This window comes from Oncorhynchus mykiss, chromosome 6 (genome assembly GCF_057628025.1).
Source record: "Oncorhynchus mykiss isolate SJ-2025 chromosome 6, ASM5762802v1, whole genome shotgun sequence".
Classification (NCBI taxonomy): Eukaryota; Metazoa; Chordata; class Actinopteri; order Salmoniformes; family Salmonidae; genus Oncorhynchus; species Oncorhynchus mykiss.
This window is the reverse complement of record NC_143027.1, coordinates 78,021,027-78,048,475: the sequence shown is the minus strand read 5'-3', so window position 1 is coordinate 78,048,475 and position 27,449 is coordinate 78,021,027. Positions and strand designations below refer to the sequence as shown.

The 27,449-nt window shown below is 43.8% G+C and overlaps 1 protein-coding gene across 6 annotated transcripts; it reads right to left on the bottom strand.

Annotated features, from left to right (window-relative positions):
* Positions 1-1,058: 1,058 nt before the first annotated feature.
* On the bottom strand, positions 1,059-26,838 carry LOC110526621 (epithelial splicing regulatory protein 2). 6 transcript variants are annotated; one of them, XR_005052243.2, is made up of 18 exons: positions 26,622-26,832; positions 26,297-26,449; positions 25,706-25,834; positions 18,560-18,673; positions 14,782-14,896; positions 14,586-14,687; positions 14,157-14,211; positions 13,506-13,616; positions 13,213-13,345; positions 12,384-12,426; positions 11,505-11,806; positions 9,653-9,883; positions 9,265-9,463; positions 7,875-8,085; positions 7,237-7,432; positions 5,387-5,408; positions 3,122-3,221; positions 1,373-2,625 (listed from the first exon to the last, which is right to left on the bottom strand). XR_005052243.2 is itself a non-coding variant. In XM_036981002.2 (17 exons), the coding sequence occupies exons 2-16, from the start codon at positions 26,426-26,428 to the stop codon at positions 3,132-3,134; spliced, it is 2,163 nt and encodes a 720-aa protein (XP_036836897.2). In that variant the 5' UTR covers positions 26,429-26,449; positions 26,622-26,832; the 3' UTR covers positions 1,059-2,625; positions 3,122-3,131. The 6 variants fall into 6 exon arrangements, 5 of the variants coding, with proteins under 5 accessions (XP_036836897.2, XP_090095051.1, XP_036836896.2 ...); XM_036981002.2 differs by lacking the exon at positions 5,387-5,408 and having other exon boundaries at positions 1,059-2,625; XM_090238925.1 differs by lacking the exons at positions 5,387-5,408; positions 26,297-26,449 and having other exon boundaries at positions 1,059-2,625; positions 26,622-26,838.
* Between the last annotated feature and the right edge of the window lie 611 nt (positions 26,839-27,449).

Here is a 27,449-nt window from a genome sequence, read left to right as displayed (position 1 = left end):
CAGAGATCCTCACTGAACTTCTGGAGAGAGTTTGCTGCACTGAAAGTAAAGGGGCTGAATAATTTTGCACGCCCAATTTTTCAGTTTTTGATTTGTTAAAAAAGTTTGAAATATCCAATAAATGTCGTTCCACTTCATGATTGTGTCCCACTTGTTGATTCTTCACAAAAAAATACAGTTTTATATCTTTATGTTTGAAGCCTGAAATGTGGCAAAAGTTCGCAAAGTTCAAGGGGGCCGAATACTTTCGCAAGGCACTGTACTACCAAATTCTCTAAAATGACGTTGGTGGCTTATGGTAGAGAAATTAACATTCCTGCAGTCAGCATGTCAATTGCACGCTCCCTCAAAACTTGAGACATCAACACCATTGTGTCGTGGACATTTTAGTTGCCTTTTGTCCCCAGTATAAGGTACACCTGTGTAAGGATCATGCTTCTTGATATGCCACACACCAGTCAGATGGATGGATTATCTTGGCAAAGGAGAAATGCTCACTAACGAGGATGTAAACATATGTGCACATGGAAAATGTCTGATCTTTTATTTCAGCTCATGAAACATGGGACCAACACCTTACATGTTTATATTTTTGTTCAGTGTAAATTAATTGGTTGTGTGGGAGGAATGATGGTGATGATCCTGAAGAGATCACCTTATCACTGATAGACAAATCACTTCATGCAGGGCCTCATTTCATTGGAGTCATCCAGACCTACACTGGAATATACATGTGGAATTGACTGGATCAGCCTACTAATAGGGATTACTAGAATACCTTTATGAACGTGTATGTGCCATTAACGATTCGAGTCATCTTTTGCACCACTAGTTGTCCAATTCAATCCAGTGTAAAAATACAAGTTTCATTGGTGCATTATGCCATACACTCGAAAAAGGTTTTCACAGCAAAACAAGGTTACTAGTTGTCAATAAGCACACCATCCACAATGTCACAGACTACTGTTTATTGGCCTCATCTAAAATGTCGGACTTCTTCAATAGAATTTAATTGATACAGTTCAGAACAAATTAAGGCAATTTAAACACTGGGGCAATAAAGTTCCATGTATTTATTCAAACAGTTATATACACATACAGTAGTTAAATTCATTCAAGTCAAGTCTCAAACTTGCTTAAAAAGAAACAAAAAATATATTCCGTCTGCCACCAGAGGTCAGCCAAGCCACAGAGGGGCCTGCTATTGCACTCTGGGTAATATAGGCACAGCGAAGATGAGAAACCAGACACTAGTATTCTCAGCAGCCCAGTCACACTCATTCGCCATTTTTTTTGTAATATATATATATATATATATATATATATATATATATATATATATATATATATATATATATATATATATATATATATATATATATATATATATATTTATTTCTACCGTTCGTCGGTCCAAAAACAAGGGTTTTCTATAAAATATAGTCTGGAAGAAAACAGATGGCACAGAGATCTACTCTCTTTAAGGATATTGCTTAAAGATCATGCAGACCAACCGCCAACTCTTTTCACATTTAAATACATTTAAGGAAGAGTTTTTTTGGATTAAACAAAGAATCAATATTGGTCATGCTCGTACACTACAGAACTAAATTAGACTTCAGCTACTTGAGCCTTAGCCTACTCGGATTGTAACAAAGAGTGCTTGGACATATTATTCTAAATAGAATTGCATGCCATACAAATGCTTTCACAGCAGAAACAAACACGGTTACACAAGTAGCTGTGATTAAGCTCAGCATCCAGCATGTTACTGTGGCTCTCACTACTGTACATAGTGGCCTTGTCTTTTCTAGTTTTAGAAAAGGGAGTAGTGGAACAAGCATCTGACTTCCCTTCTATCCAGTACAGTAGTAGTTTCAGTCTGTCTATATGGCTCTTATCTAATATTACACTGTACAGCCCAGCATTGGAAGGCACATCATTTACAACTAACATGCATACAGTACATACATAGTTTTTGCAGACATGCACACACACAGTAGTGTTTTCAGACTGACAAACCAGACAGGGGAATAGGGATTTTGTTTGAAGGTATGAACGTCTTATATAGTGGGGCTGTAGTGGTCATTTAGCTAAAACAAGGGGCGAAGTGGTTTCATGCTTTAGGTGAGTGGTACATTTCATTGGCATCGTCGGTGGATGTTATGGAAGTATTCACACAAGGCACTTCGTGCCAGACACACAGGAAGGAGGATGTGCATCGTATATAAATATGTGACCAACCTAGTGCTGTGGGGAGAGGTGTCTGTCGGTCTGTGTATGAATGTTGAGAGGGAGCTTGAGAAGGAGGCTAAGAGGGAGGAGTCTCGGCAGATTGTTTGTGGGGAGGTGTGTGTGTGTTTGTATCAGTAGTGGAGGGAGAGGAAGTGACAAGGGAGAAGGAATCAGCGGTTGTGGTCCTCGACTCCTCCCTCCATGGTAGCGGTCAGCTGGTCGAGGTCAGTCACAGCACACCAGCAGACGGACGGGGAGACCAGACAGGGGTTGGTTGGCGCGCTCGGCCACGGCCCGCCTGGCTGACTCCTCGCTGGGGAAGGTGATCAGGGCCTCGCCGCTACGCTGGCCACTGAAGTTGTACAACAGGAGGACGGCGTCCGGCTGGAGCTGGAGGCAACAAACCACAGGAGATGGAGAGATGAAGAGAGTCGTGGAGAGAGCGAGAGAGATAGAGAGAGAGACAGAGGGGATAGAGGCCACACCGCTCAGTCATTAGCACCATCCCAACACCAGGGGGCCACAACCCAGAAGAGTTGGAGAGTAGATCCTGCACTGATCAACCCAGTAGAGTTGGATGAGTCAGACGAGAAACCACCGGTCAATGCAATTCCTTCTAATGCATGCTTCCCTTTAGAAGAGCTACAGTCCAAAAAAAGCAATCCCCTGATCAGTCTGTGGGATCAGGATAGCAATGTGTTAATCAACTCAGAAAGAACACCACTAGGTTAGCACACTCAGGTCAAGGGCTAGATGAGAGAGATAGAGGAAAAGAGGAGAAACAAAGAGTCACTCTGGAGCACACTGTTGATTTGACATTAGGCAGGTGGACTGGCAGGCAGGCAGACGGGGGCCATGTGAGGTACAGGGTAGGCTGGTAACTTACCTTAGTCTCCCTACAGACAGAGCCACTCTTTGGGCTGAATCAGACTCCTGGTCTGTCCCTGACTCATCTGAACCATGCTGCTGTAGTCTTCAGGAGAGTACTACAGTGTAATGAGGTTCACAGTCAGACAGGGGGACTCAGTAGAACATTATACACGCACACCACAAATACAATCACACTAAATGTAGATACACCACAAGTCCAACAACCCACCTAAAAACTACTATTGGAACATACATACATACATACATACATACATACATACATACAGTTGCAGTCGGAAGTTTACATACACCTTAGCCAAATACATTTAAACTCAGTTTCACAACTCCTGCCATTTAATCCTAGTAAAAAAATCCCTGTTTTAGGTCAGTTAGGATCACCACTTTATTTTAAGAATGTGAAATGTCAGAATAATAGGAGAGAATCATTTATTTAAGCTTTTATTTCTTTCATCACATTCCCAGTGGGTCAGAAGTTTATATACACTCAATTAGTATTTGGTAGCATTGCCTTTAAATAGTTTAACTTGGGTGAAACGCTTCAGGTAGCCTTCCACAAGCTTCCCACAAAAGTTGGGTAAATTTTGGCCCATTCCTCCTGACAGAGCTGGTGTAACTGAGTCTGGTTTGTAGGCCTCCTTGCTCGTACACGCTTTTTCAGTTCTGCCCACAAATGTTCTTGAGGTCAGGGCTTTGTGATTGCCACGCCAATACCTTGACTTTGTTGTCCTTAAGCCATTTTGCCACAACTTTGGAAGTATGCTTGGGGTCATTGTCCATTTCGAAGACCCATTTGCAACCAAGCTTTACCTTCCTGACTGATGTCTTGAGATGTTGCTTCAATATATCCACCTAATTTTCCTCCCTCATGATGCCATGTATTTTGTGAAGTACACCAGTCCCTCCTGCAGCAAAGCACGCCCACAACATGATACTGCCACCCCTGTGCTTCACGGTTGGGATGGTGTTCTTCAGCTTGCAAGCCTCCCCCTTTTTCCTCCAAACATAACGATGGTCATTATGGCCAAACAGTTCTGTTTTTGTTTCATCAGACCAGAGGACATTTCTCCAAAAAGTATGATCTTTGTCCCCATGTGCAGTTGCAAACCGTAGTCTGGCTTTTTTTATGGCGGTTTTGGAGCAGTGGCTTCTTCCTTGCCGAGTGGCCTCTCAGGTTATGTTGATATAGGACTCGTTTTATTGTGGATATAGATACTTTTGTACCTGTTTCCTCCAGCATCTTCACAAGGTCCTTTGCTGTTGTTCTGGGATTGATTTGCACTTTTCGCACCAAAGTATGTTCATCTCTAGGAGACAGAACGTGTCTCCTTCCTGAGCAGTATGACGGCTGAGTGGTCCCATGGTGTTTATACTTGCATACTATTGTTTGTACAGATGAACGTAGTACCTTCAGGCGTTTGGAAATTGCTCCCAAGGATGAACCAGACTTGTGGAGATCTACAATTTGTTTTGAGGTCTTGGCTGATTTATTTTGATTTTCCCATTGATGTCAAGCAAAGAGGCACTGAGTTTGAAGGTAGGCCTTGAAATACATCCACAGGTACACCTCCAATTAGCCTATCAGAAGCTTCTAAAGCCATGACATTTTCTGGAATTTTCCAAGCTGTTTAAAGGCACAGTCAACTTGGTGTATGTGAACTTCTGACCCACTGGAATTGTGATAGTGAATTATAAGTTAAATAAGCTGTCTGTAAACAATTGTTGGAAAAATTACTTGTGTCATGCAAAGTAGATGTCCTAACCGACTTGCCAAAACTACAGTTTGTTAACAAGAAACTTGTGGAGTGGTTGAAAACAAGATTTAATGACTCCAACCTAAGTGTATGCAAACTTCCGACTTAAACTGTACATGCATACACTACAAGTGTAATGTAAGACACCAATCCACCACTCAGAACAGTTCCTCACCCAAAATGAGTGCTCAGTCAGACAGCACAACAACTTTCTAATTGATCCAGATAGCAGAAACAACACGCTCTCTTTAGCATATACACACACAGTGTGTAGGACTGTAAAGCCCTACAGTAACTGGTCAGGTGTTCTCACATGCTGGGAGCTTAGAGTTAGCCCCGAGGAAAACACACACACACACAACATTAAAAACCAGCAGAAACTTTTCTAAACAAACCTTCAAGAGCACAAAGAGACCCAAAACACCTCAGTCCCATCCCTGCATCCTCAGGCTAGAACACCTAATACACCTGCCCAACCAGTCACAGTACTGTGAGAGTTCAGTTCATACCTCCTCTGTAGACTCACTCCGCCTACTCAGCCAGTCAGCCAATGAGGGAGAAGCAAGAGAAGGGGAGAGCACAAGTGCACACGTCCCTTATTGAATATGCTGCAGTGCTGAACCATGGTTTGTGTTGCAGTAAAGCATTCTGGTTGCTAATATATGAGCACACTGACTGTTCAGTTCTGAATGATGGGTTTGCCTACAGGCTTGTAGTTAAACAAAGATGGTTTTGTCATGAGGTGGGGGAATTATACAAATATGCTATTAATGAATAAGGGTTTGGACAGTTTGTCCAGGTATTTCTTCATTTGTGTGTCTTGTTTTATATTACTGCACTGTTGGAGCTAGAAACATAAGCATTTCACTGCACCCGTGATAACATCTGCAAATTGTGTAAATTTTATGTAACACAAGCCATACAATGTACCGACAGTAGAGTCCTACACAGGTCAGTTCTGGAGCCGCACCCGCCCAAAACCAATTCAGAGCCCCATCTGACGAAAGATTTTTCTCCTCAACCTGATCCACCTGCATAGAATTGCCTACAGCTGACAAAACCTTTACATTCAATATTTAGAATAGAATATAGGCTGCAATAATACATTTATAGGCTATAGCCTACTCAAACTTTAACCAGCGCCCCGGTTTAAACTTCATATGGCCTGCGTATGGTCCAAATGAACGAAAGCCTGAATTAACTGATATTAAACTGAATTGGCCCACCTTAAACAAATACCTGCTTGCAAGTTCTGCTGTCTGCATAGCCACTCCATCTACCGGGTTGTTGTCCTGGTTCCACTATGGTGTATTTCAGAACCTTTTTATTTCTCCGGTTAGGCCTACGTTAGCTTTTTTCACGTGAGCTAGGCTAGCCAGGGAAAGTACACTTGGCAACGTATTCACGTGGGGGGATAAAACACAGGTTTCAGCACCACACAATGGACAGTTCCCTGATCCACTGCGTGCATGGCTGGTAGCCTACATGTCTGCCTCACCTCTCACAGAATGGAATTCGCAACACAATAAGCTCCAGGGTTTGTAAAAAAATATATTATCTTGATTTAAAATGCTTCCGACCCGCAATATAATTGTTCTGAACCGCGAGCCGACCCGTGGGTTGAAATAACTTTTTAATTGCACCCGCTAGCTGATTTTTTTTGCAGGTCAACCGCAGAGAGCTGACCAGATACAGGACTCTAACCAACAGCTCCTAAACTCTGTAAAACTAGCAGAACATCCTGCTTTGCTACAGTCTGTCACACAGGCACAAACATATACCCACATCAGACAGAAGATGTATTTTTACAGGTAACATACCACAATGCAATGTTTATATGAGCCCCATTCAAACAGCCCCTTATTTCCAACTCATTTGCAGATATACTCCTTTTATACATGTCAGTGAGTAACTGGCAGGGATGTTGTTAAACCATGGGGGCTGTTTGCATTTCAAATTAGGGAGGTGTTAAAACAATGGAAGTGTTTATGAATTTACCTGAATAAAAGCAGAGAACCAATCACACAGACCCAATACCTGTATTTTGGTTACAGCATCTGAACATGCAGGAATCATGACTAGGTCTTAGGTGGCTTTTAATTTGCCATGTTTTTTTTACCCCTACAAAAAAGCTGGCATGGTAAAATTGTGGGATCTTTGTATATGAAAGGGACAATACACAAAAAAAGAGTGGCAAAGAAATCAACCAAGAGACATTAAACTGCAATGGAGTTTGAGGAGCGGGACTGGGGAGACTGGAACTAAGGAGACTGGGGTAGAGGGAGGGAGGGGATTGTTTTAGGGGACTATGGAGGGAGAAGGAGAGGTTAGTATTGGGGGTCATATTGGAGGTTCTGACCTGGTATCCCTGGAAGAAGCTGAGGATGTCTTTGACCCCGGCGTTGTAGGGCAGACCCTGCATCCTAACTAGAGCGCCGTGCTGGGGCATCATGGGAGAGGCAACGTGGCCTTGGGGATGGGGCTGCTGGGCCGCTAACGCTACTGACCCTGGAGGAGACGCAAAGTAGCTCATCGTGGAGGGAGAGACTGGGGGGCTAGAGCGAGAGAGAAACACATTTATTTTTCTTTCTTTGGAAGCAAGTGTACATTATTCAGAAGATGTTCCAGTGTCAAAATCAATACCAAACATGGCACTTTGAACTGCATACATACATGAAACACACATGACAAAAGAGGATGTACAGTTCATATTGACAAAACCCGAGAAGGAAATGGTTGTGTGGTTTGTACACTAACCTGGGGTAGTACGCAGTGTAGTTCACACTAACCTGGGGTAGTACGCAGTGTAGTTCACACTAATCTGGGGTAGTTCACACTAACCTGGGGTAGTTCACACTAACCTGGGGTAGTTCACACTAACCTGGGGTAGTAGGCAGTGTAGTTCACACTAACCTGGGGTAGTACGCAGTGTAGTTCACACTAACCTGGGGTAGTTCACACTAACCTGGGGTAGTACGCAGTGTAGTTCACACTAACCTGGGGTAGTACGCAGTGTAGTTCATGTTCATGTTCATGTAGAGCTGTGCAGGGTGGTGCTGTGGTGGGTAGTAGGCCAGGGTGGGGGTGGGGTGAGGGTTGTGTGGGGGCTGGGGTGTTCTGGGGGTGGCCAGTAGGGGGGGCTGGTACAGAGCAGCCTCAGAGAGCATGGCAGGAGAAGGGAACGCAGCATAGGCCGGAGGAGCCAGACCTGGGGAGAGGACAGAGAGCGAAGTTCAGAATCTCAGATACAACCACACAGGAACATTGGATCCTTATCATAACCTCAATATTACTACACCATCATGCCTAAGCCTGCACATCAAAACATCACGCTGAACCATCACACAGCTCCCAGCGGCATACAACATCAATCAAATGTATTTATAAAGCCCTTTTTACATTAGCAGTTGTCACCAAGTGCTTACACAGAAACCCAGCCTAAAACCCCAAAGAGCAAGCAATGCAGAAGCATGGTCCCTAGGAAAAACTCTACTTTTACATATGATTGATAAGACTATGTTAGTCACATAAAAGCCTCAAGGTAGTATTCTACTCAGTTGCTCCAGTTCTGTCCTTGATGTTACCCTAACCCTACAACATAAACACAGTGAGGGATGTAGGGAGGTTGTGTATTTACACACAAACAGGCTGTATGGGTCTGTTGCCACATTGACACAAAACACAGTCAGATGACCTTGTGGGTTGAGGGCGGTTTGCAGGTACACTCCCCAAACCAATCTGGCAACTCAAGTGACCTTGTTGGGCTGAAGGCACCGAGTGACCTTGTGGGGATGAGCGTTCCCAGGTACACTCTGCCACCAACCTGGCAACCCGAGTGAGTGACTGTCATAACTCCAGGTCAAGCCAGTGAGATTACAGTTGTCAAACATGAGGTTGAATAAATGGAAAAAAAAAGTCAACAGCAAACAAACAGCCATTTGAGCAACTGCTCTCAAAGTGTGGCCATCAGAATTCACAACAGCCAATAGCCACACCAAGAGTGTGCACTGCCTTCTAGTGATATGATAAGCAGGAATCTAATCTCTATAGCAACAGGGCACTAATAGAACAAAGTACACTGGGATAGATACACACGCACTTTAACCATGTGTATGCAAACAAACACTTCAGAGTTTTAATGGGTGTGTTACAACTAATATGGAGGGCATAATTACTACAGCTAACCCTGCCTGTGTAATATCTTCCCTGAACAAACCATTAAAAAAAGGCATAACCCCGACTGAAACATGTCCGTTTTAATAATAAACAAGCATTTCTGAAAGCTACTTGTCCTGTTGTCCTTGCTACATATTCTCCTGTTTACGTGATATGTTCTGAAACATCAATGGGACATGCAGTGATTCAGCTAGGTGTATTATGGACTTACAGGGTAGTTTGCAGGGTGGAGGGGACAGGCCGCTGCGGTTCAGTGTTCCTCCCATCAGGACGAAGCTCATCTCCTCAGTAGAACACTGGAACACCTCCACATAGCGGTCCTTCATCATCTTCTTGTGGCACTTCTGGGCCACCATGAACGCCCTGTCAGCTGACCTCATCTGAATGAAGGCGTCACCTGAGGGACGACCCTGGAGAGGAGAGGGAGGTTAGAGATGAGAATGATGCTCTGATGGAAGGGTTAGGGTGGGAACTTGTCACATCTCAATAGTGTAGAGCTGCTTCCGAATCCTCGGCTTGTACCCATCACTTCATCTACACTAAGTATTTCATATAAGACGAGTGAAAGTACCATGGTGTGTGTGTGCACCAACCAGTACCTGTTGGTTGAGCACCATATGAACTCCATGTGGTTTAATATCAATAGTGTGTTCTCCCATGAACTCCAGTATATCCTCTATAGCAGCGGTGTAGGGTAGACCTCGCAAACGGACACAGTCCCGCGTGCTGCCAGTCGCCAGGTAAGGGGGCGTGGCCAAGACCGGCATGGGGACCATGGAAGTGGAGGGCAGCGTGGAGATCAGAGGGGTGGACATGTAACGGTTCAGGACCTAAGAGGGCAGAGGTCAAAAGGTCAGCACTGACTTCATTATATTGCTGTGTTTCTCTGTGGTGTTGAGTCATGTTGACTGTCATTTACAAGAGGCTTTGATCTAATAGTCAAAAACAACTCTGGTGTCACGACACAAGCACCATCCTCCATCCAACTGACTCATGGGGACCGCATTCTATGCTGTGTCACGTATAGTTCTTCAACTTTAGTCATGTGTTATGCTATAAAGACAAAAGCCATTGCACAACAAATTAAAAATTGTATTTATTTTTTATTTCACCTTTATTTAACCAGGTAGGCTAGTTGAGAACAAGTTCTCATTTGCAACTGCGACCTGGCCAAGATAAAGCATAGCAGTATGAGCAGACAACACAGAGTTACACATGGAGTAAACAATTAACAAGTCAATAACACAGTAGAAAACAAAAATAAGAGAACTGGATAAATGTGGAGAAAGAGGTTCATCGCCAGTAGTTAAGGTCCATCGCCTGTTGGACCTTAACTGTCTTTAAAACGCTCTAAGCATCTCTACCTCTGACTGTCTACTATAATGTAACTGTTGCACCTTGGCTGCAGTACAAGGGAATAACTTGAATCATCTCTGATAGTAGGTTAAGTAGTAAAGAAACCCATTGAGTCCCTAGATGCCATACCTGTTGCACCTCACCTGCAGTGCTTCTGAACAGCTCTACATTCTACTACACTGAACCTGTGTGAACAACTCTACCTCATAGTGACAGTCTACTACACCTATAAACAGTGACTGTGATGTGTTTTACCTGTTGCACCTCACCTGCAGTACTTATGAACAGCTCTACATTCTACTACACCTATAAACAGTGACTGTGATGTGTTTTACCTGTTGGACCTCACCTGCAGTACTTATGAACAGCTCTACATTCTACTACACCTATAAACAGTGACTGTGATGTGTTTTACCTGTTGGACCTCACCTGCAGTACTTATGAACAGCTCTACATTCTACTACACCTATAAACAGTGACTGTGATGTGTTTTACCTGTTGGACCTCACCTGCAGTACTTATGAACAGCTCTACATTCTACTACACCTATAAACAGTGACTGTGATGTGTTTTACCTGTTGCACCTCACCTGCAGTGCTTCTGAACAGCTCTACATTCTACTACACTGAACCTGTGTGAACAACTCTACCTCATAGTGACAGTCTACTACACCTATAAACAGTGACTGATGTGTTTTACCTGTTGGGCCTCTGCTGCAGTGCTTCTGAACAGCTCTACATTCTACTACACCTATAAACAGTGACTGTGATGTGTTTTACCTGTTGGGCCTCTGCTGCAGTGCTTCTGAACAGCTCTACATTCTACTACACCTATAAACAGTGACTGAGGTGTTTTACCTGTTGGGCCTCTGCTGCAGTGCTTCTGAACAGCTCTACATTCTACTACACCTATAAACAGTGACTGTGATGTGTTTTACCTGTTGGGCCTCTGCTGCAGTGCTTCTGAACAGCTCTACATTCTACTACACCTATAAACAGTGACTGTGATGTGTTTTACCTGTTGGGCCTCTGCTGCAGTGCTTCTGAACAGCTCTACATTCTACTACACCTATAAACAGTGACTGATGTGTTTTACCTGTTGGACCTCTGCTGCAGTGCTTCTGAACAGCTCAATGTATCTCTTGCCCAGAATCTGCTTGTGTTTCTTCAGGGCGTTCAGAGCGTACTCTTCACAGGAGAACAGGACGAAGGCGTCGCCTGTGGGCCGCCCGTCAGGGTACTTTACGAAGAGTAGGCCGTCGCTGGCGTCCGTCACGGGGCTGTCGGCCCCCAGGAAGGTCAACACGTCCTGGGGAGAGGCGGTGAAGGGAAGACCCCTCATCCTGATGATCACCTGGTTCTCCTTGGACAGGAACTGGGCCACCTCGTTGGATGTGCCTACAGTCACACAGAGGGAGAGGATACAGAGTTAGCTAGCTATAAGTGAGAAGTAAGACCTTTAGCTAATTACTTGGTCCCTTTAACATGCAAATTATTGTTGCTTATTGTCACTAATAAATAATAAAACGCATTACATCACTTTAAAATACAAGAGTAGACGTTAAAACAAGAGCAGTGAGTCAGAGTCTAGGGCAAACAGTATCTGCTGAAAGTCCAATGTCTTGACAGATATTATATTATTGATCTCCAGTCGACTGGCTAGAGTCCACAGACAGACACTAGTCTCTCCCCCTGCTCTCTCGCCTGTATCAGATCTGCTCTTTGTCTATTCACGCCCCCTTTGTATGGCCCTGAGCTGGGCCTTTCACTGGCAGCCGGGAAGATGAGGTGAGACACTGTCGGCCAGGGGTAAAGTTACCTTCCTCCAACTAGCCTCTGAGGGGTGAGGGTGAGGCTCACAAAGCACCTTTCATTCCCCCAGGATAAGCCAGAGAACCGGAGCGGTACAGGGCGGAGGAACAGGGAGAGTCCCTCTAGTAAATGGAAGGGGGGAAAAAAAAGTCTGAAATCTGACCTCCAGCGATCTTGAGGAATTCCTCTCCTGTGGCTTTGTATACCTGTGAGGATGAGAGGAGACTTTTAGCAACTCCAAATGGCCTTTCATCTGACCAATGCAACATGCATTGTGCTACAGTTGGAAAGCATGACACTTTTTTCATCTGTAACAGTATTGGCTGCATAGCTGATGCTGTAACGGTATTGGATCCATTAGTGAAGCAACAGCATTAGTATGGCTGTGTTAGATGTAGGGGCTGCTGTGTTAGATGTAGGGGCTGCTGTGTTAGATGTAGGGGCTGCTGTGTTAGATGTAGGGGCTGCTGTGTTAGATGTAGGGGCTGCTGTGTTAGATGTAGGGGCTGCTGTGTTAGATGTAGGGGCTGCTGTGTTAGATGTAGGGGCTGCTGTGTTAGATGTAGGGGCTGCTGTGTTAGATGTAGGGGCTGCTGTGTTAGATGTAGGGGCTGCTGTGTTAGATGTAGGGGCTGCTGTGTTAGATGTAGGGGCTGCTGTGTTAGATGTAGGGGCTGCTGTGTTAGATGTAGGGGCTGCTGTGTTAGATGTAGGGGCTGCTGTGTTAGATGTAGGGGCTGCTGTGTTAGATGTAGGGGCTGCTGTGTTAGATGTAGGGGCTGCTGTGTTAGATGTAGGGGCTGCTGTGTTAGATGTAGGGGCTGCTGTGTTAGATGTAGGGGCTGCTGTGTTAGATGTAGGGGCTGCTGTGTTAGATGTAGGGGCTGCTGTGTTAGATGTAGGGGCTGCTGTGTTAGATGTAGGGGCTGCTGTGTTAGATGTAGGGGCTGCTGTGTTAGATGTAGGGGCTGCTGTGTTATACGGATGCTGACCTCAATGTATCTGCTGCCCATGTGGTGTTTGTGTCTCTCCAGGGCCAGGTCTCTGTGCTCCTGGTTGATGAACCGAACCAGGGCTTCACCATTCCTCCTGCCCTGGGCGTTCAGACAGAGGGCCACACCACCCCTGAAATACACAGGGAAAGGTTGGAGGAAAGGTCAGAACAATTTGACCCTCTATGGAGACGAAGCTGCATGTACAACTTCCTGTGGTTATTAGTCGCCAATTCTCAGTGGAACCATGGCTTAAATCACATGACGCACACAGTCATGTTTTGGTAACATACTTGGCGATGTTGAGGCCCTTGAAGAAGCGGGAGATGTCCTGGTCAGAGGATTGCCATGGCAACCCCCTGGCTCTGATCACTGTCTCACTGTCCACTGGCTCAGTCTTACTGCTGCAGGAGACAAACCAGGGGGCACAGTCAACATGGGGAACGGTGTTTAACAGTTACACACTAAACTCAATGCTGCATGAGACAGAGAAGGTCATGTTCAGAAACTCTTGAAGACAATGTAAATGGACTTGAATAGTACTTCTATATTGTTAAAAACCAAAGTGTTTCAGTAAGTTGTCTTCGTCAGAGAGAGACATGGTAAAAATTGGGACTTATGCAGTTTAACAGTCTACTTCACAGTACTCTAACACGGAAACACACATGCCAGGGGTTGTCAGGGCAATGGGCATTGGACACCGTAGTGGGATTTGTGTGGTGCTATTGGATAGCCAGTTAAATACTTAATGGCAAAGTTGGAGTGGTTTAATGACACGCTTGTGGTTTCCCTTGTTGCTGTAATCAATGCTACGAGCCTGGCTCTGAACATGGGAGGGACGGTTGGTTAGGCTTCAACTACAGTAAACAGGTTTAGTATAGACGTGGCCACACAACCTGGTTGAGTGAGGTTACATTAAGTCGATGCACTGAGAATATACATACCATGCTCCCGATTCAAGCTTGTACTTCACAGCTTCAAAGCATGAGAATTTGTGGTCTGCAAGAGATTCAAACACTAATTTACAATATGGATCAAACTTCTATCCACATTTACAATCAAAAGGACCATACTGATAAAAAATAACTTCACATTAGGCTTGACATTGGATCCGCCAACAGAAGCCAATCGACTTCACTTATATTCAGACTGAACAATACAACAAATGTTGTTTTTAAGTGTTGCTCCATGCTGCCAGGTTGTTTCATGCTCAACAGGTCTGGCCTGCCAGCCTGCAACTTCAGCAGCATTCCTGTTAGCCACCTAACGTAGAGAGATTGACAGGGCTGTGGGGTGGCCAGGTGGGACTGGCACAGACAGAGAGCAGGGGGAAATGCAATAGCAAAAGAGGAGAGAGAGATGTATAGACTTACTGTATGGCTCAGCCAGGATGTGCAGGGAGAGCTGGACCATACACCTCACCTCCTTCAGCCCCATCACCTGCTCTGACAGGGGAAGTTCTGGGATGCACACATCTACACACATGTAAGGATGTTTTATCAGTCATTTATATAAGTACTAGGAACATCAAAAGTGTTGACTGAAATTATATTTCATCTGACATCTTACATTCTAGCATAGAGTGCAGTGTTAGGTCCTGGACCTGTCCAGCATTGGGACAACATTTGTGAAACTCTTTCCTCACATCCACAAAGGAGTAGAAACACTCCGGCAGGACCAGGTTCTGAAAACAGACACAACAGGTAGGTCAGTCATTAGTCCATTCAACATTCACTGAATAGTAGTGTACTCTGTAGACAGACCTCATGAAAAGTAGGGATAATAGGAGTGATGTAATGAAGGGAGCCAGGAATAGGTGGCATAAAGAGGGGATGAGATAAAGCGGGGAAAACAGATGACATGACGCCATCTATGGATGATTGTGTGGATAGCTAGCATTCCTGTGCAGATGATGACGTTACTGCTCAACACAAGCATTGGAGACATACTGCTAACTGTGACCCAGGAATTACAACTTACACGTGGCTAAAAGGTCAAATGTAAAGAATATATACAAAAAAATACCAAAGACTCATCATCTTGACTGAATTATTGCATTGTGCCTTCCTCACCTATACACACACACACACACACACAACCGTTCAAAAGTTTGGGGTCACTTAGAAATGCCCTTGTTTTTGAAAGCACGTTTTTTTTGTCCATTAAAATAACAAATTGATCAGAAATACAGTGTAGACATTGAAGTTAGTTATTTGTTTCTGTCCATTTGAGCCTTTCATTGAACCCACAAATACTGATGCTCCAGATCAGGGGTGTCAAAGTCAAATGGACGGAGGGCCAAATAAAAAAATCAGCTACAAGACGAGGGCCGGACTGTTCGAATGTTCATTGAAAAATTTTTAAATGACGCATATAGTCTAGTGAACCTAATTGAACCTACTGAAAACCTAACAAATATATTACAATATGATCAGATAAATAAAGCAATATTTTCTTATGGCTCTGTCAGTAATCTTTAATTTTCAACAGACACAAAAGACAAATTTCCTTTATATAAATATCCCCATAACATGAACATTAAATGAAAGAAACCGGTATTCAAGGCACCATCAGTAGACTATATTTTCTATTTTAGCAAAAGTGGGCTAAATTTACTTTAAAGAAAAAACAATAGCAATTTTCTATCATCCACTCAACTGAAATATTTTTAAAATATAATTGGATTGAAATACAAAAAAATAAAGTGCAAAAATCTATTAATCAAAAACAACACTTTGTTTAAGGAGAAGTAACATGCAGTGAAAACAAATATTAAATTTTAACTTTTAAACTTGAACTGAGTAAAAACTCTAAATATGTGATTGCACAGTAATGTTCACTTGTTTGAGGTTGAGGGTGATACTTGGTGGTGTCCCATCTTTTCCACAAGTTCATCAATGTTCGGGGTAAGGCTCTGAGCTGAAGAAATCCTCAGAATTGAGTGGAGGTGTTCAGCAGTAAGTCGACTTCTGTGTGATGTTTTGTTCAGGTTCATCAAAGAAAACAGTTGTTCACACAGGTATGTGCTGCCAAACATAGACAACGTTTGAGCAGCCTGGATGCGCAGCTGGGGCATTGTGCCGGGGAGGAAACGGGCGAACTCCGCAGCACCCACTGCCGCATATTTTGCCCTCAGTGCATCATTGCATTGGAGGTCAATCAACTCCATTTGGAGGTTTGGTGGTGAGCTTTCCACGTCAACAGCAAATGGGTTACCGAGCAGTTCCAACCTGCTTTTTTGTGCTTCAAAGTCAGCAAATCAGCGTCGAAAGTCAGCGGCAAGCATACCTATTTTATCAGCCAACTGTGTGCTCGGGAACGCACTGGTAGAGAGCTTCTCTTTCATGGTCTGGCAGCTGGGAAAGTGGCTCAAATTTTCTTTCCGCATCTGCGTCTCCCACAGAGTCAGTTTGGTTTTAAATGCCTTCACTGTACTGTACATATCAGAGATGACACGATCCCGACCCTGCAGCTGCAAGTTTATTGCATTCAGATGACTCGTAATGTCACACAGAAAAGCCATTTCACACAGAAACATTTCGTCTCGGAGTTGTGTTGTGTCTTTCCCTTTGCTGTCCAAGAACAGACAAATCTCCTCACGAAGCTCGAAACATCTTTGAAGCACCTTTCCCTGGCTTAGCCATCGCACCTCTGTGTGATAAGGCAAATCACCATGCTCCGTTTCTAACTCCGTCAGAAATGCCTTGAACTGGCGGTGATTCAAACCTTTGGCTCTGATAAAGTTAACTGTGCGCGTGATGATGCTCATTACATGCTCCATTTTCAAGGCTTTACCGCACAACGCTTCCTGGTGTATGATACATTGATAAGCTGTCAGCTCACCTGTCGCGTTTTCCTCTTGCATCTTTTCCCGTATCTTCGCCACCAGTCCGCTCCTGTGTCCACACATCGCAGGTGCTCCGTCGGTTGTCAAACCCACGAGTTTTTCCCAAGGCAGCTCCATCTCATTTACACATCTTGACACCTCTTCATACAAATCATGCCCCGTAGTTGTGCCATGCATAGGACGTAAAGCCAAAAACTCCTCTGTCACGCTTAGGTTGGAGTCCACTCCGCGGATGAAAATTGACAACTGGGCAATGTCAGAAATGTCGGTGCTCTCATCCACAGCCAAGGAATATGCAATAAAATCTTTTCCCTTTTTCACAAGCTGCTCTTTTAGATTGATGGACAACTGGTCTACTCTCTCGGCAATGGTGTTTCTGCTCAGACTCACATTTAAAAAGAGTTGCCTTTTTTCTGGGCAAACTTCGTCACAAACTTTAATCATGCAGTTTTTGATGAAATCCCCCTCCGTAAATGGCCGGGCTGATTTAGCGATCTCTTCTGCCAAAATAAAACTGGCCTTTTGTAGCCTTTGTTCCATGTCCATATTCTTGTTTTTGTCCGCGTGTTTCGTTTCATAATGTCGTCTCAGATTATACTCTTTCAGTACCGCCACACTTTCTCCACACAGAAGACACACAGGTTTTCCAGCTACCTTCGTGAACATATACTCCGACTCCCACCTTGTTTGAAACCCCCGGTTCTCAGTATCCACCTTCCGTTTTGCCATTTTTGATGGGTATCTGAAAGTTAATTTTACTGTGATGCTGACGACTGCTGTGCCAATAAATATTGAAATGAAGCAGCCTACTGCTCGGTGCGTCACCTTTGCATTGTGGGAAATGTAGTATTGGTGCGTGTAAAAGATCTGCGGGCTGCCGGCTTGCTGCGGGCCGGTTCTAATAATAAATCAAGATCATCCCAGGGGCCGTAAAAAACCTTCTTGCGGGCCGGATGTGGCCCGCGGGCCTTGACTCTGACATATGTGCTCCAGATACTCTACTAGTCTAAAGGCCCATTTTATTGCTTCTTTAAAATCAGAACAGTTTTCAGCTGTGCTTAAATAATTGCAAAAGGGTTTTCTAATGATCAATTAGCCTTTTAAAATGATAAACTTGGATTAGCAAACACAACATGCCATTGGAACACAGGAGTGATGGTTACTGATAATGGGCCTCTGTACACCTAAGAAGATATTCCATTTATTTTTTTAAATCAGCCATTTCCAGCTACAAGTCAAATGACTTGCAAATCCGTATTTCTGATCAATTTGATGTTATTTTAATTAGACCAAAAAAGGTGATTTTCTTTCAAAAACAATGAAATTTAAGTGACCCCAAACTTTTGAACGGTAGTGTGCATGCAGATATATATATTTTTAGTTTTTTTATTAGTGGAAATTCCCCTAACTAGGTCAGTAAATAAGGGCAGTTATATTTTCTATCAAAATGGCTACATTTCCCCTAAATGGTAGGTTAGAAAATCAAGGGCCACTCAATACCTTCTTGGAGGCCTCAGGGTGAAGGGCCTGTCGTATGATGAGGGGCCCGTCGACACACAGTGTGTAGGAGCTTCTGCCCAGAGCCTTCAACTCCGCTGAGACGGACTGCTGGAACTGTAGGGAGAGAATGAAGAAAGATACAAGAGGAGAGTTATTGTGAGAACATACAATGAATCACACACACAAAACCAACAAAGTAAAGTCATACTTTAGTTATCAGCCAAGTAGCTCCCTATGGTCTTTTAGAGATTCAGTGTAAACCACTTGTGCCCAGCAGACAAACATGGGAGTGCCAATGTCACCTCTGAGCAACCACAGAGTAACACAGTACTGATTAATTATGCTCCGCTGCAGCAAACTGCTAACTACAAAGGTTTTTATGCTTGGTTTGTTTTAGAATAATAGTGCTCTGGGAGTTCTCTCCCATAAGAATTAGCACAGCGTTTCTAACCGTTAACACTTTAAATAGGCCAAGTCTTTAGGCTAACTGGTACGAACAAGTTCCCTGAACAGGTAGGTTTGTGTTTTCTGGGGGAAGAACAGGTAGGGATGCGTCCTGAGATTGACAGATGTGAATAGGTTTTTTCAGGTGTTTGCATAGCAAGGAAGCAGACAACAGGGATTGTGGTGCTAATCAGCACCTGGAACAAGGAGGATTTCACTTAGCAGTTAGACCAACAGTCACAACCAGACATTAAAGGTGAAAACAACCAACCCCAGCCTGAGAAACCAGCCGCTGCTTCGCTTCCTATAAAACAATGTTCACCAATCCCTAGCCCCTATAAACACTTACCAAGCCCCACAGCAGGGACTCTCAAATAGGTCTGTGTTTAGTAATAATCATCACATTTAATGTGGCCCATTACCAGTGTTGTGTAAACTTTACTGGTGTCTTTTAAACAGTCAGACATAACATCTCACCATCACCTCAACCAACAAACTGACCTTTCCAATTTGCCAGTTAGTGCTGCCAATTGTATTTCTAGCTAGGCTGGCTTCCTTTGAAGATTTAGTTTTCATATCCTGTCTATTAGGGGAGAGTGGGGTAAGTTGAGCCACCCTTGTTTCTAGGAAACCACACGTGTCATTAAACCATTCCATTTTATGGAGTCTGAAGGAAGAAACCACATGGAAAAAGTGGTAAGCAAGTTATGTCCCAAAAAATATATATTTTCAAATTAATGTATTGTGTTAAGAGGTTTCATTATGCATGTGTCTAAACGACAGTAGGTCATTTTAGGATTGTTCTATACATCAGTTGGGGTCTCTATAAGCTTCAATATGAGGTCCTAAACCTAGCACCTAGCCTCTAACAAATTTGTTGAGTGTGGTGTACCGCAAGGCAGCTGGCTTAGGCCATGATTGTTTTCACAAATGATATTCCAGTGACCTATAATAAAGCATGTGTGTCTATGTACACTGACGACGCAACAGTATATACAGTGCCTTGCGAAAGTATTCGGCCCCCTTGAACTTTGCGAACTTTTGCCACATTTCAGGCTTCAAACAAAGATATAAAACTATTTTTTTGTGAAGAATCAACAAGTGGGACACAATCATGAAGTGGAATGACATTTATTGGATATTTCAAACTTTTTTAACAAATCAAAAACTGAAAAATTGGGTGTGCAAAATTATTCAGCCCCTTTACTTTCAGTGCAGCAAACTCTCTCCAGAAGTTCAGTGAGGATCTCTGAATGATCCAATGTTGACCTAAATGACTAATGATAATAAATACAATCCACCTGTGTGTAATCAAGTCTCCGTATAAATGCACCTGCACTGTGATAGTCTCAGAGGTCCGTCAAAAGCGCAGAGAGCATCATGAAGAACAAGAAACACACCAGGCAGGTCCGAGATACTGTTGTGAAGAAGTTTAAAGCCGGATTTGGATACAAAAAGATTTCCCAAGCTTTAAACATCCCAAGGAGCACTGTGCAAGCGATAATATTGAAATGGAAGGAGTATCAGACCACTGCAAATCTACCAAGACCTGGCCGTCCCTCTAAACTTTCAGCTCATACAAGGAGAAGACTGATCAGAGATACAGCCAAGAGGCCCATGATCACTCTGGATGAACTGCAGAGATCTACAGCTGAGGTGGGAGACTCTGTCCATAGGACAACAATCAGTCGTATATTGCACAAATCTAGCCTTTATGGAAGAGTGGCAAGAAGAAAGCCATTTCTTAAAGATATCCATAAAAAGTGTTGTTTAAAGTTTGCCACAAGCCACCTGGGAGACACACCAGACATGTGGAAGAAGGTGCTCTGGTCAGATGAAACCAAAATTGAACTTTTTGGCAACAATGCAAAACATTATGTTTGGCGTAAAAGCAACACAGCTCATCACCCTGAACACACCATCCCGACTGTCAAACATGGTGGTGGCAGCATCATGGTTTGGGCCTGCTTTTCTTCAGCAGGGACAGGGTAGATGGTTAAAATTGATGGGAAGATGGATGGAGCCAAATACAGGACCATTCTGGAAGAATGATGGAGTCTGCAAAAGACCTGAGACTGGGACGGAGATTTGTCTTCCAACAAGACAATGATCCAAAACATAAAGCAAAATCTACAATGGAATGGTTCAAAAATAAACATATCCAGGTGTTAGAATGGCCAAGTCAAAGTCCAGACCTGAATCCAATCGAGAATCTGTGGAAAGAACTGAAAACTGCTGTTCACAAATGCTCTCCATCCAACATCACTGAGCTCGAGCTGTTTTGCAAGGAGGAATGGGAAAAAATGTCAGTCTCTCGATGTGCAAAACTGATAGAGACATACCCCAAGCGACTTACAGCTGTAATCGCAGCAAAAGGTGGAGCTACAAAGTATTAACTTAAGGGGGCTGAATAATTTTGCACGCCCAATTTTTCAGTTTTTGATTTGTTAAAAAAGTTTGAAATATCCAATAAATGTCGTTCCACTTCATGATTGTGTCCCACTTGTTGTTGATTCTTCACAAAAAAACAGTTTTATATCTTTATGTTTGAAGCCTGAAATGTGGCAAAAGGTCGCAAAGTTCAAGGGGGCCGAATACTTTCGCAAGGCACTGTACGTCAGCTGCGACAGTAAAATAAATAACTGACACCCTTAACAGAAAATGATTTGCAACGGAAAGCTTAAATCTGTGTCCCTATTGGTCAAGTTCAAGTGGTAACTCCCAGTTTCAAAATGTCTTCGCCCTACTAAACATGACCCCCCCCCCCGCCTGGCTTTCACTAATCTACACGAGGAGATTTATTTAACTAGGCAAGGCAATTAAGAACTTTTTTTTTTTTTACAAAGGCGGCCTACCCCGGCCAAACCCGGACGACGCTGGGCCAATTATGCGCCGCCCTATGGGACTGCCAATCATGGCCGAATGTGATTCAGCCTGGATTCGAACCAGGGACTGTAGTGACACCTCTTGCACTGAGATGGAGTGACTTAGACCGCTGTGCCACTCGGGAGTTCAACTTGAGGGAAATAATTATGTTAATGAGGGGCTCTTATTTCAACACACTTGCCGTTACCCACAAGCACCATCTCACTGCACAAAACAACACTAGGCCCCCTATATCATCATATGCAAAAAAAAGATAATTTTGTTGAACCCTTCATTGCATCTATTGTCTACAGCTATCCTGAACCTATCACACCCTAAAAGGGATGAGATGTTTGAGTCCTCGTGGTGACCGGGACCAAGATGCTGGTTTGTTGGGCAGGTCTGTCTTTCCACGTGGAGCTGTGGGATCCCATGCCACTTCAGGGCCTGGTACGCTACATTTCACCATAGTGTGATAACATCTGGGTTAGGGAAGGACTGATACACACAGGAAGCTCATTAGCTGAGGTGGGCCGGTCAGATTGGGGCCTAAGACAACTGACTGGCTTTCTCTGAAAAGACTGGCTGCCAAGGATCCAGAGGTCAATGAGTCATCATCTGGGAGCCATGACAGATGACACACACTGTATGTCATATAGGTATCAACAGATACTGTAATGTATCTGGTAACATCTATGGTATAGAACCCAGTCATTGAAGTAGTCCCATAGATAATAGGACAAATATTAGTCAAGGAAAGTCTAGACTGACACAGTTGAGTATGTGACAAAGAGAGGAACAAAACAGCCCAAACAGGTTGAGGCGCTGTGGAATTCAAAATTATTCCTCTGTTTCGGGTGGTAGAGCATCATTCTCAGAAGCCATCGGATATTAAACATTCTTCTGTCACCTCAGACACTGACATGCAAATATCTATCACATTTGTTTAGTTACCAAGAACCCTCTCCACACACACGTACAAGCAGGAACAGAGCAGGATGTGAAGGTAGTTGTGTTCAACCTAATGCATGGTGGGTGAGGTGTGGTGTTTGTTAGCTCACGGCTGTTTTCACATCTATGCAGCCTCACCTTGCACAACCAGCAGCAGGATAAGGAATAGAAACAAATGGTTAAGGAACTAAGCGACACACCCTTTACTCTATCCTCTCTGCCAAACCAGCATACTATTAGAGCAATGTCCAACAGGACAGACCTAACAAAGGAAACAGGTCTTGATAAATATGCCAACACTAGCAGCAAGGCTGTCAGAATAGGAAATGTTAACATACAAATGAGAACGTGCATAGACGGTCACTGTAATATACCTGACCTGGCCAGCCAAACCATTCATTGATTACATTTCCCCCCAATGGGAGGTTCTCTGCTGCACTGTGCCATGGGTGAGTGAGGTAGGATTTTACCCTTGAACCTGGCCCCATCTGTGTTAGCTCTGTGGTATAAGCTATAGCTGGTGTGTTTGCATGGTGTTGAGGCTGGACCCAAGGAGAGAAGTAGAGCAGGGGTGGTGATGAGGCTCACGATAAGGGAGTAGAGAGTACCAGGCAGTACTCATGGCTAGGTCTGTTACAGTCACACCACTGTCCCAAACTTAAGTAATTTTATGACTGGACTGTGGAGATTAGATGTTTACAATCCTGGCTCTGTAGAGGATCCTCTGGCTTGTTCTCTACAAGGTACAATGCTGTTGGAGAGCAGGAAGGGAGAAGACCGAGGGAGTGTTTTATTGCTGCTGGCACTATCTTTCATTATCTGCTTCTGCTGTGCACCTGCCCCAGTGCCTTCACAACCTGGAACAGGGTGACGCTGCCCCACCTATGAGAGAGACTTAGCAGCACAGAGAGCTGAACACGCTTTGCTCCGGGGTCCCTGGCACAGAGCAAGTCAGAGCCTGTGTACTATCACTGCACTGATCTGAGGCTCTTCACACTCAACACTGGCCCTAATAAGCGAGGGCCTAAGACTGACTGGGGTTCAATGAGTCAAAATCCCAAATGTCTTCCAGACAAACCCATTGATCTGAGAACAGTTAGAGAAACTACAACAGGATTCTGACTTTTTATTTTTTATAAATTCAATCTTAGGGAGAAAAACTTGTTGATATGTTGAATGGAAGGCAGGCTACAAGCCCACAAGGAACAGTAGGTATTTTAAGTCTCCCCCCCAATGGAAAGGGTGCAGCCCAGTTCTAATCTCTATCGCCATTTTTCTCAGACTGAAGAAATATTTCACCAAAGAAAACAAATCTGCGTCCTTGGCTTGGCTACTCTGGCCTTATGACATTGACAGGTCCACTGAGATATGGTCTCTGCTAGGTTAGTTAGCTATTCCTACCTACAACCCCAAAGGCAGTCTCTCCTATGACTCACATTAGCTGAATGTAGCTTTATCTCCATTCCGCCACTGACTGCCTGACTTAAATCAATAGACAAATAAATAAACTAAACCTGACCAATGGCAAGAGAAAGTGACCTAGCAGACAGAGGTAAGCCAGTAAAAATGGATTGTTCTGGTTAATCTTTAAAGGGTCCACAGACTCACAAAACAAATGAATTGGGACGGCTTGCTGGTATAGAAACTCAAACTACAGATGACTTCAGCAACCAGAAATCAGCAGTGAGAGAGCATCTTGCAGTATGGATCTACTCTAAATCTATATTGTGTCAACAGCAAGAGCACTGTCAAACTCAGGAGCTATATTGCAAAACATTGTTGTTGAGGAAGGACTGGTCACTTCAACAAACCTGCTTGTTGCATGGGAGAGGACCACAGCATTGAGTCAGACAGCATCTCTAATCGTAACCCTAAATCACAAGGAGAGCCTGGTAATATGGGGTTTTCAATGATTGAAATACTGCTGGGGGCGGGGATGGGATTCGGTGTAACTACCTACCTACAGAGTGCATACAAATACTCTCAACACTGCAGGCAGACAGAGCGGTTGAGAAACACGTTTGGCAACATACACCCTTCTTTTGTCAAAACATACCAGGGGAGGTGGAACCTGAAAACACTTTTACATCCTGGTCATCATAAACAGGAACAGACTGCCTTCTCACAACTACCTGGCCTGAGAAAACAGGTGCTGGGCTATGGCAAGGGGTCTCTGTCATTCCCACACTTTCTCTCTCCGTCCTCTACCCAGCAGGGGTATTTCTTTGCATTCCCAGGTAAACATTCAGTCTTCCAGATGTCAGCAGCTCGCATCAGTCTGGGACAAGACTAGACCTGCTTGCCTCCCCGTCCCTACCTCAACCCCACGGCAGTCACTGCTTAGCCAAGCAAGCCTACTCAAACCAGCAACTACACTGAGCCGGTCCCAAATGATACCCCATTCTCATAGGGCTCTGGTCAAAAGTAGTGCACTTTAGGGAATAGGGTACCATTTTGGATGCACCTTCTCACGGCCTGTCAAAGAGTTTAATAGGCCAAACAGCAGCCAAACCAAGTGGAATAATTTGTAAAGGTCAGATACCTTTCAGGGGTTTCCATTTGTTGAGAAAAATCGACACACCTTGACATTTACCTAAAGCTTCATCATCAAGCTTGTCCTGTTACCTCCCTCCAGGTGGTTGGTGACACAGACCATTTGAATGCTGTCATTCTTATCATGCATGATTGTTTTTGCCAGTTAAAGTTCAGCCATTATCATATTAGAGATTAAATGCTTTGTTCAGCATCATAAGCTTTTCTTTGAGTCAGGTTTAAAATATTTAAGTCTGAGAATGCAGGAAAGCAAAGGACAAGACTCCAGATTTGAGTCCTAAAATGTTTTAGGGCCTGAACAGGAATCTTCACCAGTAGCCTAATCAGTCTCACCTGTTGCAGAACTTTGTCCAGAGGTTCAGCCTTGTAGAGTTCCTCCACAGACAGCCCAGTCTCCTCTTTACTCTGGTCTGTCAACTCCAAAGAGTCGGGCTTCACAAGACGTCTCTGAAGTTTCCCAACCTGTGAACGGAATCAGTGTTTCACCATGGCATGTGCCACCCATTTTAGTTATGAACTACAGAGTACAGTTTGGTGAAAACGCAAATAATTTCCCAAGTCAGCACTAAACATAACAGGCCAATTTTATGAACTCAGACCATCAAACAAGCAGTTAATTAACAAAGCACAGTTGCCAATGTCAAGGCGTTGACATATAACCAAAGGTATGCTATCTTTCATCCTATATTTAAAGCATTTCACTGAAGTTAAATCTGACAGGTGTAGGCTACACACCCATGAGCCTATCGGTTGGATAAATTGAGGCCCATGCGCACTTTTAAAACTGTGACCCACAAATAATTACAGAACGCGTACCTTTGTTGATTAATATGTCAGCTGTCAAGTTAAAACATGAATCCACTACTTAGACACAAAAACACTAAAAAGTCAAGAAACCTTTACAACGGGTGAGAAAGTCCGTACCTTTTTCTCATGTAGATCCACAATTTGCCACACCAAGAGAATTATTTCCCTCTCATCCGAACCCAGTTTACCCCCATTTGCACCAGCTGTTGCCCCAAAGAACACCACCAGAGTATCACTGTGCGAAGCCATCAGGGACCACAAGGGTAAAAACTACAATTAAAAGCAAAGATGAAATAAAAATAACACGAGGATCCACCTTTTTCCAGTGATAAGAGAAGCAAACAAAAGGTCTGGAAATTCAATTGAAGTCAAGTAAACGAATAGGGGAAAAGAAAGATTACTTTCAAGAGGACACGAAAGAGATTTCGACCAAAGACTCTACCTGATCAAGTACTTGAGCGTGTTCTATCCAGAGATACTGGTTTAACTGGTAAAGAAAATTGGAAAAAAAATCCCTGTTTTCTTTTACGCAAACTCCATGACAAGCCTAGAAAAAAAAATCTGCCTCGCTATTTTTCTGAGTTACCTGTGTCTGATTCAGCCGCTAACTTTCAGTCAAGCTCCCAGGGGAGTTGGCCTATTGGCCGCTTGGCAAAGGTGAGGGCGGGACATAGCGCACCAATACCTATGTAACCTAACCTGATTGGTTTAGCATGTTTGGCGGAAGTAGTAGCAAATAAGAATCCGGCTGTTCACACATCTTTGAAGTAGCACAGCGCCTAAAGCCTCGATCACACCGACAGTGAGCTTGCGATTTGGCACACCAGAAGAAAGGCTACATTCAAATCAAATTCAAATCAAACGTTATTTGTCACATGCTTGGCAAACAACAGCTGTAGACTAACAGTGAAATGCGTACTTACGCGCCCTTCCCAACAATGTAGAGAAAACCAGAAAAATAATAACAGGAGGAATACATAAACAATGAGTAATGCTATATACATGGGGTACCAGTTCCAAGTCGATGTGCAGGAGCACGAGGTAATTGAGATAGATATGTGCTTATAGGTAGGGATAAAGTGACTAGAAAAATATAATAAACAATAGCAGCAGTGTGATGAGTCAAATGCAGTCTTTCAAAGGGGGTCAATGCAGATAGTCTGGGTAGTTATTTGGTTAACTATTTAGCAGTCTTATGAAATTGGGGTAGAAGCTGTTCAGGGTCCTGTTGGTTCCAGACTTGGTGCATCAGTACCGCTTGCAGTAGGGT